Source organism: Lonchura striata, chromosome 3 (genome assembly GCF_046129695.1).
Source record: "Lonchura striata isolate bLonStr1 chromosome 3, bLonStr1.mat, whole genome shotgun sequence".
Classification (NCBI taxonomy): domain Eukaryota; kingdom Metazoa; phylum Chordata; class Aves; order Passeriformes; family Estrildidae; genus Lonchura; species Lonchura striata.
The window spans coordinates 72,653,527-72,670,331 of NC_134605.1; the positions used below are offsets into that span (position 1 = coordinate 72,653,527).

At 33.9% G+C, this 16,805-nt stretch overlaps 1 protein-coding gene across 5 annotated transcripts in view; it reads right to left on the reverse strand.

The window, feature by feature from the left end:
- Window positions 1-16,805, reverse strand: part of GRIK2 (glutamate ionotropic receptor kainate type subunit 2) — a 347,561-nt gene that overhangs the window by 19,354 nt on the left and 311,402 nt on the right. For all 5 annotated transcript variants that reach the window (XM_021533827.3, XM_077782281.1, XM_021533828.3 and 2 more), the window contains one exon: window positions 112-362. In XM_021533827.3, the coding sequence (XP_021389502.1) occupies window positions 112-362 (251 nt within the window). The remainder of the gene's footprint in view (window positions 1-111; window positions 363-16,805) is intronic.

Here is a 16,805-nt window from a genome sequence, read left to right on the forward strand (position 1 = left end):
GAATAAACAATAAGTATGCATCACCTAAATGTCACTAAACATCACAAAATATTTAAAGTATTATTTAAATAAACCATAAATGTAAAATAAACAGGTAATGACAATATTTACCTTTTCCAACTGGGCATTTTTTTTTGATTTATACAAAAACTCCCCAACTGCCACAAAGACAGAAAGCACCAATCCTGCTGCCAGCACGATGAAGATTCCTCCAATATTTTGAACTCCCAAAGCACTGGCCTCTTTACTTTCCTCTTCTGGGCAACCATTGCCTCTCCACCATTTCTCTTTCATCATGTGGAGCTTGCCTTCTTCCTGCAGCTGAAGAATTGCTATAGTGATCTTGTCTCTATATGGAGAACCTGAAGAGAGCAAAGGGAAGAAATATCACATGAAATATATTACATGAATATTTTAGTTATTCTGAATTAGAATAAATAATATCTCATTAAAAACTGTATCTTTAACAGCCATAATGTTATTCAAAAACATTTGCTTCTCGACACAATCACACTGGTCATATAAATACAAACCTGCTTGCTCACACAAATATATATCCAGGAAACTTGATCCAGCTAGTGTTGCCAGTAAGCCAAGCTACTTGATGCAACAGTTTCTATCATGTTTAGTCCAACAGTCTCAAATGTCTTCATGCCCAATTATACTCAGCCAAAGTGTGTTCTTCTTTCAATTTTTTCAAATTTTTCCCAATAAGTTTTTAAATGGCCTTCATTAGATTTAGTCTTAAATGTGTAAATCTATGACCTGTTGTTTCATAGCCTGCTACCCTAAAGCTAATACAAAGTCTGATATTTAATGAATATTTCATCCTGCTACTTTATTAAAAGAGGGACAAACAATTTATGCTTCAGGACCACCCCACAAAAGTCTTTATTTGATAGATTTTCAGGCACTTAAAACATCTTTCAGCATGCACTTACCTATTAACAGTACAAGGTAGCAAGAAATTCAGAAATATAAGATTCAGTGTGTTTGGATAACAAGGATGTAAATTCTCATATCTTGATGTATTTCTTCCTCATAATTCATTATTTTACAATGACATGATAATTTTGTAGCTTTTGAACATTTCAATATTTCAAGGGGCAGTTCAAAGGCTGGTGTCATATTTTTGTATGTAATCCGTTCTCTTTTTCTTTACATTGTGCATAAGGGCTGCTCAATGAGTATTTTTAAATGTATATTGATAATTGAATAATGGCAATGAAGAAAGCTTTTATTTTCTGAATGTTAGAGAGTAAATCATGTCAGTTAGAAGTGCTTTCTCTGTTAAGACTTGTGCAATGTTTAAGTAGGGAACAAAGCCATCATTTTTCTTGTCCTTTGAAAAGAGGAACAAAAGACTTCATTAAAATGGTTAAGAAATCTCAGGAAAGGAAGAAAAAGTAGATGAAAAGGCATGGCATCCCCTCTTTCAGTTGATATGAATGCAATTCTACAATGCATGCCTCTTTTTCTCTCTATCAAAATAATGCTACTTACTGGCTATAGATTTTAGGGTTTTTTCTCAGCTGAGTAATAAAATACATTTTCATTAACTTTTTACCTTTGAAAAATAATCCTTTGTATCTGCTAGAGACATGCTACCCATTTAACTATTTAATGCATTGTGATCAGCGGTGAGGACCTGAAGAAATGTCTGGATAAGATATTTTATAGTCTTAAAACTCTTGGAAAATATGTATACTTTTTTTTTTAATTTCTTTTAACTTATTCTATATTTCTTCAAATTCTTTTTACATATCTAGAACTTATCCTGAGAAGAAAGCTTATAACAAAGAGCTGCTGTGCCAGTAAAGAACATATAAAGAACTGCTAATTACAAAACACAAAAGCAACTTTTCCTTTATTCAAGAATAAAAGGTGTGAAGAGCCATCCTCAAAGTATTTAAATTGCAAGAACTTGTCATTTATCATCTATGCTTAAAAAAGGATGATGTTTTGTGCTAGGGGGTAAACTGTGTTTGCACTGGACTATACATGAAGCATAAAGGAAGGAGAACAAACTCTTTTCTACTCTCTTGTGCACTCTTAGGGGCCTAAGCCACATCATTTCAGACCGTCCTGATTATGCTTGAATTCTGCAAAACCCTATATTTGACATGTTGCCTCATTCAGATGGAAGAAGGAAGTGATTAGTCCGCAAGAGCCTGGGGAAGTGTAAGTGCATTCTCTAATCCTTTGGGGATATTTTCAACATTACACTGCATATAAATATTTAACAATAACAACTTAAATAACATTAGATTCAGAGAAATAGTCTTAGACTCAGTTTAAGCTGTCTTCTGATCTGACAGGCTGCTTTCTAATTAAACTGATTTGCATTTTGTTTCCACACTCTCTGTTGGTCTAAATATAGTGAGTACCATCTATTCTTCATGTATTATTTATATTTTCTGGGGATCAGATTTGTACACTTACAATTCTAGTCTATTTGAAACGGTCAAAAATTAATTAACTGAGGAATTCATAGACAGAAACAATAAAGCATGGCCTAATACAGGGGAAACAGGTGAAAATTATTTAAGTTTATGAAGGTTGCATTAGAAACACGCAGCTAATAGTGTTTTAGTTCAATAGTATTTGTATTACTGTTGGTGGTTTGCAAAAATTTGCACAAATAACTCTGGAATGGACATATTACAGGGCCTGTCTACTGCAATGTTTATATTTGTTATACCTTATTATCCTGTCTAAGAAGTGATCCTGTCACAAGTAAGGATCAATGTGGGGTGACAAGCATTATATATTCCTGCTGTTAAATCAAGCATTTAAAATTTTATACCCATGAAAAAGCTAGCATTGAATGCTGTAGTTCTAATTCTGAAGGACTTAAAATGTTCTAAATTCATAGGTTTTCATTTTGCAGCAAATATTGAGTACACCTAATAATCTGATACCTTGAAAAAAGGAATTTTTAATTCTGTTTATACTGACTCAGGTAGCTCTTAAGAGAACAAAGGAAGCATATGAATAATACTATTTCCTCAGACTAGATTTTCTTCTAGCTTTTTTTCTCTTACAAACAGGACTACAAGTCCCAACAGTGGAAAATCCAGCCAGAAGCACCTAAGTGTCTAAAAGTATCACAGACTGATCTGTGGATGACAAAAGTAGCATAAAAAGTAAGAAGCAATAAATAGAAAATGTGGTACACTCTGGATGTAACAGCAGCTTTTTCTCCAGAACTGAAAAATGTTAGCAAGTAAATGGAAAAGATTTCTGACATTTTAAGGTAATTTTCCCTATCACTCTCATCACATGACTGAAAGATGACTCAATCCATATAATGAGGTGTTGCAAGAAGCCCATGTCCTGCTTTTTACATTTTTAAATCTAAAATGTTTGATATAATTTTATTTAAATCATCATTAAAGAGAATTTATTGCTCAAAACAAAAACAAAAAAGCCATAAAAGCAAAATGGAAACTCTAATACTCACAGACAATATATATGAAAGAATTTGCAGAATACTTACAGTATGAATAAGAGTGAAGTAATAAAGCATAAGGAAAAAAGAAAGAAAAATAAAAGAAAGAGAGAACAAAATGCTGAAACATGAGGAAATAGAAACTTCATATCTCAACTTTCATTACAAAGACAAAGCAGTTGGAAAAAACCCCCAATCTTATAATTCTGTGCATGGCAGGAAGACAGAGAAGGAAGTGATTTTTAAAACGCTCTTCCAAAATCAGGGGAAAAAACTGAGTGCATAATCTTCCATTGAGTGAAGACAAAGGCAAAAGACCAGTATGGAAATATCTGACTTTTTCTCCCCTCTCTTTTGCAGGTTTCTACCTCTTTTATTTGCCAATCAACTGATTATTTATTACTTTGACAAACTGGGACTGGAGGATCTACAGAACATAATTTATAAATTATTTGTTGATCCTATTCTAGCTTCTGTTTGCAGGAATGAGAATTTCTGCCAGAATAATTTTAAGCCTTTCTGTAATAGATTATAGAGGTGTTTCTTCCTTCCTGCACAAGTTCAACAACCTCAAAAGGGAAAGCAATAATTTCTAATTGCAGTACCTGCTTACAAAAGTTTAAAATATAAATGAAAATTTGCATAAAACACCTTTTTCTAAAGCATCTCTACAAAACTAACAGTCTCCCAGAGTTACTGCAGAAGCTATACATAGATATGTTTTCTGCCCTGAAGTCTCAGTATGTAAAGATTTATGCACATAATGATATTAAACATAAATTATGAACACATAAGCTTTTTATATTGAGGCTTCACTGCATACAGATTAGTATTTTGAAATTCTGCTGATCTAACTGGTCTTGAAAATGCTTCCTACTAGATTTTAACTTAGTAAAATCTCCTGCCTGGTTACATTTAGTCTGTTTTGCTCATTCTATCATATGAAAGCTGTTGGAGCATACTGGGACCTGTAAAGATTTTGACTTTTATTAAATCAAAAGGAAGAGCACCATTCTGCTAACTTTTTTGATAAGAAAATTTTGAGCCAGGAACTTTTTTTTCCCATCATGCCAGGGGCATTTTACCAAAAGGAATGACTATGAATTTCCTAGTGTTTTAAATATGCCCACAGGACATACCTATATGTTACTTTTGATTTTCTAGATAGTAAAAATACATTCTGAATACACAGAGACCACAGATAGCATATTTCTGTTTTTTTTTTCTTTTGTTATTAATGATCGCAAGACAGTTTCTGTTTATCTTGCAATATTATTTCATATTCTGTGTACTTGGCCTAAACAAAAGGCAAAGTTGGTTAGGAATACACCATAATATTCAGAACTTAGGTACAAAATTGAGATAATTTAGAACTTCTTTCCGTAGTAAAATATTTATGGGCAGGAGAAAGCCACGTATAACAGGAAAGCTATCTAGGTTTGAGGCTGTATGTGACTAGTATGCGATGAATAAAACAACCAGTTCAAGTTCTAGTTTCACCAATTGAAAGGAAAAAACACTAAACTCAGAACCCATTCCTGTTGTGATTATGCCAACTTTATCTATCTATCTATCTATCTATCTATCTATCTATCTATCTATCTATCTATCTATCTCTCTATCCATCCTAAAGATAGTTTGTGTGTAAATACAATATACTGCAGTCACAATCTCACTCCAGTGTAAGCATGCCTGAAATTTCCATAAGAATGCTGATTAACACCATTTATACTACTGGGAATGGGTAACTCAGTTAATTTTAGCTTAAAAACATCTCTCTTATCCAATCACTTAGCCCTGTCAAGAATCACAGTCTAAATGTTCTGCCACCAAACTGTTTGCATGCTTTGTGATATCATATTTAAAAGTTTTGGGGGTTGTATTGTTCTATTATTCCTGTTCATCTGTTACTATGACAAAGGTTTCCTTCAACTTTTACAAGACAAAATTCAGCTCGGTCCTTTGGAACGGGCAATCCTTCCCAGGAGGCAGCTGGTCACACACTATGTGGAGTTCAGTTTCTCACAAGTGTCATGCCTACTGCAGTCATAGGCATGACAGAAGCAACAAGAAAGGTTTACATCTAACTGTGGAGTAGATGTTCAGATTATGAAGAACCATGGAAAACTATTTCCTACAGCCTCATACTCACAGGGATTGAAAAGCCTTCCAGGAATCTAGAGTATAGTCAGCACTCAGTAATAAAGACTGACAGTCACAGTTACGACATGCTATAGGAAATATTAGGTGTTGACTATAGGAGAAACACGCACTTTATCTCCACAGAAATGTTTTTGTTTTAAAAGTTACAGCCACTTCTGCTCCCTAATCCTCTTTACTTTCTCTAAGCAGGATGGGAAGGAAGCAACAAAAGAAGGGTCAATGTACCTTGGTTCATTCTTCCTGTCAGTGGGTTCTAAAAGCACCAAGAGATATATGAAGAAATAAAAGGGATTCTACCAGTTCCCAGTCCCTGGCTCCATTTTCAAGATCAACTTTTTGATGAAAAAAAATATCAGTGTTTGCAATTTCTTATTTTTAACCCAGATGCTTTCTGTTACATTAGGATTATAATATTTTAATATTAGACATGGAATAAACAGAAAATATTAATTAAGTTTCAATTACTATAATGAAAAATCTTTAGTAGATGTTTACTATCTAACTAGATTTTAGCAGTCTAAACTACCCCTTATCTAAATTAAAATTGCAACCATTCAAAACAAAATCCAAACCAAACCTGCACATTATATCTTTATATATATATACATATATACACACACATATATATATACACACACACATATATATACATACATGTGTATTCATCTTTGAATTATGTGAATGGCTTGTAAAAGACAAGTTTCTGGTAAATCAGGGAACATTTATATGTACTTATTGTTTTAGGACAGGGAAAAGAACATACTTAAAAATATTAATTTGCAACTAGATTAAAATATATCTATCCTCCACAGTGAGTATATTATAAAAGAAAACAAAACAGGGTAATGGTTACCAATAATGAGTAATTCAAATAAGACATAATAATAACAGGTTTAATACTAAATACACAGTTTCTTTTTGTAGTACCAAGACAACCTGAACAAAATGAAGATGTTTATGGATTTTTTTATTGTTTTAAGCACTCAGATCATTGTCAAATTATTATATTAGACTTCCAGCTATATCTTTTTTTCTTTTTTTTTTTTTTGACACTGGTTAGTTTTTTCAGCCACTCCTCAAACTATTATTATAAACTGCTCTAAAGCACATCTCTTAGATTAAACAAATGAGTGATAGTGACATTTTTTCATGGACTCTTCATGCATTTTACCATCACAGAAAATTTGAAAATATAATTATCATAATATACTATTATCTCTTTACCCCTGCTGAATTGCACAGCTGCAGAATGGGAAGATATCTTTGTTGAAACCTCTAGTGATAAAATCAATGACATTGTTCTTGCCACAGATAAAGGTATTTCATATTTATACAGTGCTTTCTTTTTTCAATTAACCTTGCAAATCTGTGACAGTCACATATGAATGGTTTGCAAATATAGCCTCCTTAGAAAGAAATATTTGTCTAACACTATCCAACAATAAACTGATGAATTTACGAAGACTAAAGGAATTTTACAAGTATTTCTGGTATATGTGAAGATTTTGCTTAGGCAGATAAGATTATGTTGAAAGACAAGTATAAGGTCAGAACAAAACTGTCCAGACCTGAAAACCTATGTCACACTTTTGCAGAACACCCCAATCCTTGGCAAGCTATAAGGGAAATTTTCTAAACAATTAATATCTTGCTATTAACTGTTTCATCATGGCTATGAACTGATATGTGAAACGGCCTTGGGTGCATTTAACTGCAAACCATGGAAACACCATGTGCTGGGAAGTTATACACACTAGTTTTTTTCTAATTAAGGGCAATGTATCAGGCCAGAGGAATTTTAAATTTGTAGATGAGTCTCTGTCAATCCAATCCATAGACTCATGGAATCATAAAATCATTAATTTTGGAAAAGACCTCCAAGATCATCAAGTCCAACGTTTTAACAAACACCACCTTGTCAACTAAACCATGGCATAAAGTGCAACATCCAGTTGTTCTGTGAACACTTTCAGGGATGGTAATTCCACAGCTTCCCTGGACACTTCATTCTAGTACATGCCATCACTTCCAGCAAAGAAATTCTTCCTCATGTCCAACCTGAATCACTCTTGGAACAGCTTGAGGCCATTTTCCCTTGTCTTGTTGTTAGTTGCTTGGGAGAAAAGGCCAGTCTTCTTGAAGGTCTCCCCTAAGCCTCATTTTCTCCAGGCTAAACCCCAGCTCCCTCAGTTGCTTCTCATATGACTTACTCCTAGACCATTTACACAACAAATGCCATACCATCCATTATTGTCCTAGGACAATAACATCAAATTTTAATAATGCCTTTGCCTTGGTAATATCTGTTTGGTAAATTCCTACTAAAAGCCCCTTCTCTAAGGCAGAGTTGGCTCACAAAGACTACAGGAGGTTAAGTGTTTTGGCAATTCTCTGTTGATGTAAAGCTCAGTCTCAGCATGCCTCCCAGATAGTGCTTCAATATGCTTACAATCCTGAGGCAACTATAAAAACAGTTCTTTCATCAAATATGTTACTTACACACTCTTACATTTCAGAAATAATAAATTAACTGCTCAGGCAGTTGAAATTCTCAAATTAGTTTCAATACATGGCTTGACCTGCATAAAAATAAATAATTTGCACCTTTTTTTTTTCATTATGTTCCACTAATGAAGACAAATGTATTAATTTGTTTTAGTTATAGGAGACCTGAAGCTCAGCACTTTTATGCATGTATAAGTGATGAATATTACAGTTCATATTGTATGAAGGATTACAGACTAAGTGCAGGCAAGCATAAGAAAAAGGCATTCTGTCTTGGTACATGGTTTTCTATTTATTTCTACAGAGACAGATTTGTTTATATGTCTCATCTCCAAGGACCAGTAAAAAAATTCTCATATTATGTAATATATGTGGTCTGATGGTAACAAGTAACTTCAAAAGATCTTGGGTGCTTTAACCATAAAAACAAATTATTGCCTAGAATTATTATTATTATTACTACTACTACTTTAGATCTTGGAAAACTATAGGCAGTGGAAAGATGTTGCATGTGACGTATTCATATTCAAAATTATTTTTTTTTAAATTAACTAAGGTTATATGTATACATTTACATAAGAAAATATGCATGATTTTTAAACAGAGTTCTGGACTATGAGCTGGAAAATTTTCTCCAGGAGCAGTACTTTACAACAGGTAACAAAGGTGGCTCAGATATCCTGTGTCCCACAGTTTCAGCAGGAAATAGATACAGATTCTTAAATCACAATGATTAAATTGACAGCCAATGTTGATTTGGTTTCATACTTTACAGAGGAAATCTAGGAATACATTTGCAAAATGAAAATTTTAAACTCCCGAACTGTTCACTATTTTCAGATATGTAGAATTTTGTTTCAGTTACATTAACCAAGTGTATTGCTAATTTGGGGATTAAATTGATATATAATTTACCTGATATTCCTTTCAGCTTTGAAACTGCTTTTTGAAAGGTTTCTGTATCATTCATATTTGTGGCTTTGCTGGTTTTACATGAATATATTTAATCATAGATGTGTAAAAAGAATAGACCTTCTGTTTGCCCACCACTGTCAGACACAACAAAGTTACTGGAAGAGTAGAAGGAGATCCCTCTAACTGTCTTGTAGAGCCTAGGGAGTCTTTTTATTTTACTTCTTCAAATAAGGCAGCATAGAATTATGATTTTAGAAAATAGCTTAATGTTTAAGTGAAGTAACAAATAAAATAAATATTTAAGAAAAAAATTCCTGCCTTTGTCTCCTGGAAAAAAAAAATCTAAAATTAAGTTATGCATTGATCACTGACTGCCAATGTATTCATTAGTTGAAATAAATGTGCCAATAATACTCAGTGCCAGTCATTGTGCTCACTAGCATTGCTTTCTAGTCTTCCCTGAGATTTAAGGAAAGTTTTCAAAACAACTCTTCAAATATGTCACCTTATAAGTTTGGTGGAGGTGTGAAAAGAGAATTATGTCAGGATATGGAAAGCAACCTTAGCTACAGTAAAGACTTAACTTCAAAGAGTAAGGAATATTTATAAACTCAAAATAGTTACTTTTGAAAGGATCCATGTTATCCTTTATTTTTTTTTCTTTAAATATTTTTAATATTAGCCAGTATTGTAATTTCTTGTGGCTCTCTTGTTACCATAATGTTCTTTGATTCTTAGCCTAGACCTCCAGGAGAAAAAAAATAGGATAAAAAAAGAAGAACCATTGTGAAGGGGATGATGTTCAAATTCAAACTTTGAGACAGAATGAATGGAAGGTATTGGGAAAATAACAATTCTAAATATATGGAAAAGTCACTTAGACAGCTCCCCTCTGCACTGCATCCACTCACATCTGTTAAATTACCACTGGTTTGTTTCTCCTACTGAGAGATATATTAGACCATTTTGAAACTACCTGAAATCAGGGAAGTCTCTCGGTATTGTCTTCAGACTTGGCCTAATAGCTGCCTGTACAGAAATTCCATTTTCTCTTCCACACCCCTGATTGCCTACTATTCCTGCTTCCTCCATACTATGAATACTTCCATCCTCCTTAGCAGCTATGTAGACCTATATGAAGCAAAATAATTTCATGAAAAGAAGATGAATGCAATTCTACTGGTTTAGTTCACTAAACCACCTCAAATACTTGTCAGTTTTGCAAAGTGCAGTAGCCCTATGGCAGTTTGATATGACAGTGAAACTTCAGCCTTCTGAATTCACATGTTAGATAGAGATAGAACTGTTATGATGGGGGAGCTTTGTTTTGTTTGTTTGTTTTTGGATTTTCTTGTTAGTTTATTTTTTTTAATTTATAAATTATCTGGTTCACAAAATCAGTCTTTAAATCCTTGCTATTCCTGTTGTTTCTAATATAAATATATTAAAACTATATAAACAGGCTGAAAATGTGCAGGAATGTTTGCGCAACTGTGCTGGAACAAAGAAAAGCACAGAATGGAAGCAGTAGGCATGCAAAAGTCTCTTGTCAAACACTTCTCTAGGTAAAAAAGTCTTTCCTTCAAATCTGTCCTCAAAAAGTAGTTGGAAAAGCAACAAAGAACTTCATCTTCTTACCAAGAAGAAAACACTTCATCAGAACTGAACACTGTAAGAATTGAAGTAATGTAATTGGTCTGATTATCTACATTAAAACATACTGGGAATACTGAAGTTGAAAGCACTCAGTGATTAAAATCTAACACTTCAACCCAATCCTTTCGGTGCATCTAGCAAGCTTCTCTAAGTGTAAAAGCAAACAGAAAGAATTAGGAAAAAAAAAAAAGGACAAGTGCAAAAAGGAAAATTGAAAGGAAAAGAAAAAAAGAAAAAGAAATAAACTGTATGAAAAATGGCATCAAAGGAATAGAACAGAACAGAATAGAATAGAATATTTCAGTTTAAAGAGACCTACAGTAATAATTTTGTTCAACTGACTGACCAGTCCAGGGCTGACCAAGTAAAAACACACTGGTAAGGGCATTGTCCAAATTTGTCTCAAACATTGATAGGCTTGGGGTATCAACCACCTCTCTAGAAAGTACATTCCAGTGTTTGAGCCCCTCTGGATAAAGAAATGCTTCCTAATATCCAGTACAAATCTCTCCTGGTGCAGCTTTAAACCATTCCCACACATCTTATTCAGATATGTTGTTGCAAATAGCAAGGCTGGGGTCTTTTAAAAATTAGACAAAACATAGGGACAACATCCTACACATCTATGTGATGATGAAATGCTAATCATATATTTACAGGGCATTTACTCTTATTTTACCTACTTTTTATTGTGCAGGTAAGCCCCAAAAGTAAAAAAAAAAAAAAACAAAAACAAAAACAAAAACCAAACCAAACCAAACCAAACCAAAACAAACAAACAAACAAAAAAAAAACAGGCTGAAAAATCCATCTGGAATAATAAATGCAGCAAGGAAGGAGACTGGATAAACTCTAATGGGAGAGTTAAGACTATTCTTTTCACTTGCTGTTGCATATTTAAGAAATTAATAATTTATTTTTTTGTATTTTTAATACATTAAGATATAGTATTTAAAATTACAAGCATCTATTAAAATATCTGTCTTGAGTAATTTATATGCCTCACTCTGCCTGATTTAAAATGTTCTATATTTGGAAACATGCCTTTAAAAAAAGGCAGATAGAGAAATATTTTGTAAAATACCTGCATTAAAAACATAGTCAGGTCAGCTAAAAAATTCTGTATTATAATATAAAACCTTTTACTGTGAATACTTCTTATAGGTCACTCCCTAGAGACAGAACATGTAGTATACATCAGCTGAATCTATACATAGTTACAGGATACAGCAAGAGAATTAACTGTTATACATTCACTGATTAAACAATTTATTTGTTTAAACTCTCTTTGAATCCAGCAGCCTATCACTGAGGTAGGAAGAATGCTATTTTATTTAATTTATTAATGGCTTAGATAAATATAAATAATTAATGAAGTCATATTCCTAGAGAAGATATCAAGTAGCAGATCATAAATTATTGTCTGAAATTCTTTTTTTTTTTATGCAGTGGAATCTTTAAGTGAATGGAGTGTGAAATACTCTTTCTAGATTCTGTGACTGATTAAAGTATATTTTACTGTCTTCAAAATGCACATACTAGAAACAGCATTTTAATTACATGCTACACAGCTGAATGAAATTCGAAAAAATTACAAAAGAAAGGAAACTAACACCACTCTTGGGTCTGATTTTATAAAAATAAATTTTTTAAATGTTAAGATTGGTTACATTATGCCAAAATAGATAAAGAAATTTCTACACATAAGTGATGTGCACATTACATTAGTTGGTCAGAGATTTTTTGGAATTCATATATGAGTGGGCACAATTTTGAGAATCTCTTAGAACAATGTCCTGTGAAAAATATGGCTGTTTGTATGAGAGGTAAAAATGTCTGCAAAAAAATACGTCTTAATTGATATTTCATTTGAATTTACAGAAAAGAGAACTTTGCTGAAAAAGGCACCTGTGAATGAATAGAACATAAGAACCTTGAAGTTTTGTTTCATGCTTTGAACTTAAGTGACTGGCCTGCAGCCAATGCATTTCTGCTGGAATGCTGTTGATTTTACTCATACATTTTTCTTTTTGACACGTGAGATATAACTTGTTTGCATCACAGTAGTTGCCAACTTTCTATTGTGAATTTATAAAATATCCCCTATGCAGATCTATTTTATACACTTCTATGAATTAATTTTCATAGCTGCATCTGTGTTACTATTGCAAGTTTTTGTAACTTTGTAAAATGGGTGTTTACATAAGACTTATCTTGGCAATGAAATGTTGACCACAAAATACATCACCTTACATCATTCCTATCCTGAGAGGGATATTTTGTGCCCATGTATAGTGAAGAGTTACCATATAGAAAGGAAAGTGCAGTTTTGGGGATTGTTTTAAACATTTTTTGAGTTAATTATTGGCTTTTAAATATCTAAATGCTAAATCCTTTCCAGCATTTCTCAGGGCGTCTTGGTAGTCCATCAGTATGGAAGTGACAGGGACACAAAGAGTGATTGCATTAGAAGAGTCAGTTTGATCCACTTGACCACAGCTAGTGAAAAGCTAGTCAAAAAACCTTGCAAAAGTGAAGAGAATCATGCAATATAGTCAAAAATTCTTCTCCTTATATTTTGCAACTGAGCCATTATTGATATCAATAGCAGAATTTGATTGTATTAAATGCAAAGGAATAAAGGATAAATAAATGGGTATTTTACCTTTTTCTCAATTTCTTTTTTGCTCACCACTATCAGGTGTTTTAGGAACACCACTGCAACACCACTAAAGCCTCCTCTTTATCTAATTCTGCAATTTTCTGCAGCTCAGCAACAGAGAAACATTGGAGAAATTACTAGCTCTAATTTCTTCTGTGCACCATATCTATATACTACTTTCCATTTTGTATTTCTTAAGAGTTAGAAGAAATTTATGCAATTTTTAAGATTACTTACACACACCGTTTGTCATTTTCAAAATGTCAGAGGCATTACTTTGCATATATCTCCACACACACAGAGTTTGTCTGGCATATACTGACAGGATATTCCTCATCTGCCACGTAAAGGCAGATGATCTGAAAGGTGCATGCTCAGTAATCTATTCATATGGAATCAGTTCTAAGTATTCACTTGTCAGCCATCTATGTGCTCCAGGTTCAACACTGAAGCAAATGGCAATTCAGAAGAAAATCTGCCCAAGCCAGATGGGAAGTAGCCTGCTGTCAAACATGCTGAAGAGAAAGATGAATTTAGAAAAGAAATAAGAACCTGAAACAATATCTAAGAGAGATGAAGTATGTTTTTTCCAAAAGATGATTTCAACTATATTCCTTCCAATTGGAAAGTAGAAAACTGAAAGGAAAAAAACAATTAAAAAACAAAACAAAGCAAAACAAAAAACAAAACAAACAAACAAAAAACACCAAAAAACCAAAACAAAACAAAAAAAAAGCCAAGCCACCAAAATACCCAACCCCCTCCCCCAAAAAAGGAGAAAGTAGCTTCACAGAGTATTAAGGCTTTAACATAAAGTGTATAAAAGCTACATTTCTAACCTTCCATGTAGTTCAGATTAGCAAATATGTTAATAAATATTCATTACAGCATAGCATTTGTCACTTAATATTACTATGTTTTACAGCATGTTGACCATAAGAAATTCACATTAGCTGTGTTTCAGTAGGACATAAAAAGTAGATTGCTGGATGGTCCAGGTTTTCTAGAAAATAATGCTATAATATGTTTAATAGGATGACCATAAGCATTTGGATGTATCATTAACACTTAGGAGCTCATTGCAATTGTAAATTTAGGCCAAACTGGGCTATATTCAAGAACAACCCAAAATTTAAACAAGTATGATGATGAAATAGGAAATTGAAACTACTGGAAATAATAATAAACACTTCAGATAATCTGTAATGGAAAACATAAATTGCCCTGCATATCCAAAGGATTTGTTCTCTTTCCCTCCTCCACTCCCACTACCTCTTTGTTAATTGTCTTTTTGTGTCTTTTCACTTTCTTCTTCCCTCCTTCCTGCCCCTCATTCCTCCCTTGAACATCAGTATTGTATGATGAGGTGAATGCCCGCAAAAAGACAAATTCCAACCGCTAAAAGACACTTATGTGCATTTCTAATAGATAACTGTGGGTCATATCTATACATATTATGATAATATGATAGAAATGAAAAAACAACTATACAGCATGTTGATAACAATATGCAAATAATTTTTCTCTCTGTCAGATTCACTGATGAAGAAGACAGACCTGGCAAAATAATGCTTCCTGATAAAACATGCCAGAATAAAGCAAACTAAAACCCCTTGCATGTGGATCTTCAAACTGGAAGATTATTTTTAAAAATCAAATAAATGTTCTCTAACAAAACCCATTACAGGGTTCTCCCTTATCCACTCTAAAGTACCAGTTACTATAAGACATCTCATCCCAGGTCTGTTGTTCTCTTTCCCTTGTAAATCAAGTTTTTTAGCCTAGCATCAGAAGTAGCTGACCGAAAATGAATTCTGGTGCATACAAAACTTTAATTCAAAAACTTATATTATGAGAATCAGTCATTGTATGCATAATTTACCAAATTCTCCCTTGCTCATATTTCACTCTTACTAGTTTAACTTTCACTGCTGAAAAGATACCATACAGAATTCTGCTTTGCACCTATTTCAAGTATCACTGTATCTTGTTGATTTTAAAGATGCATGCTGATTCTGACAATCCCATTTTGTGCCAAAAGTACATTGTTTCTAATTTCTTTCCTCAAAGTTACATTTTAGCAATCTAAACTTTCTTTACTTCACTAATGCTTTTAGAGAAAGTAAAATAATCATGTAAACTCATAATTTGCTTCTCCAAGTTTTGGGGAAGGAATTGATACCCATGTCCTTCCTGACCCACAGGTTTTTGTTTTTTATTTTTTTTCTCCTAATCTGGTGTAACTTTCTTTTTCTAAATTTAAAATACTAATATCATGAGCAGAGAACCTTTACTGCAGTACTCTACAATGGTGCTATATTTGCTTGGTTACATTTTCCAAGTGATTATCTTGTCATAAATTGATAAAATATTTTTCTGTTAAGAAAGCTTTTAAGACCTTTTTCTTGTATCTGCTTAAACTCAACCAAATTATTTTCTCACTAATTATTCTATTGTCTTCAAAATAATCAAGGTATATTGCACCTACTTTCTTTGCTGCTGGTCTCCAAAAGTAACCATATCCTTTCTACGGCAGTCAACATAAGACCTGTAACAACTGCTTCCTGCAAATTTAACCTTACGGTGCAAAGACTTCTGCAATTTCAAGCCACTGTTCCTGGTGATAAGCTGAATTTTTTGTAAATTTTGCAGATGACATCTATATCTTCACAATACCATGCCTGTAAACCATATGAAGTTTAAAAAGGGCAAGTGCTGGATTCTACACCTGGACAGGGCAACTCTGGCTGTGTGCAGAGACTAGGGAAAAAGAGGCTGGAGAGCAGCACTGTGGAAAGGGACCGGGATGTCAATGGAAAGTTGAACATGAGCCAGCAGTGCCCTGGCAGCCAGGAGGGCCAGTGGTGTCCTGGGGTGCATCAGGCACAGCATCACAGCTGGGCAAGAGAGGGGATTGTCCTGCTCTGCACTGAGGCAGCCTCACCTCGAGTGCTGGGGGTAGTTTTGGGCACTGCAATATCAGGCATTAAACCATTAGAGGGCCACAAAGGTGGTAAAAAGTCTGGAGGAGAAGCATTATGGGGAGCAGATGAGGTCACTTGGTCTATTCAGCCTGGAGGAGACAGAGGGAGACCCGACTGCAGTTACAACTTCCTCATGAGAGGGACAGACAGGGCAGGTACAGATCTCTTCAGTGTGGTGACCAGTGACAAGACTAGAAGCAGCATGAAGCTGAGTCAGGGGACTTTTAGGTTTGATATCAGGAAATGATTCTTTAACCAGAGGGTGGTTGGGCCCTCTGGTTAAAGAATCATCATAATTTACTTCAAGAAATGCATAACAGGCTCCCCAAGAAAGTGGCCACAGAATCATGCCTGTCTGAGTTCAAGTGTTTGGACAATGCTCTCAGGCACATGGTGTAATTTTTAGAGCGTCACGTTCAGGGCTGTGAGTTGGACTTAATGATCCTGATGGGTTCCTTCCAGTACAGCA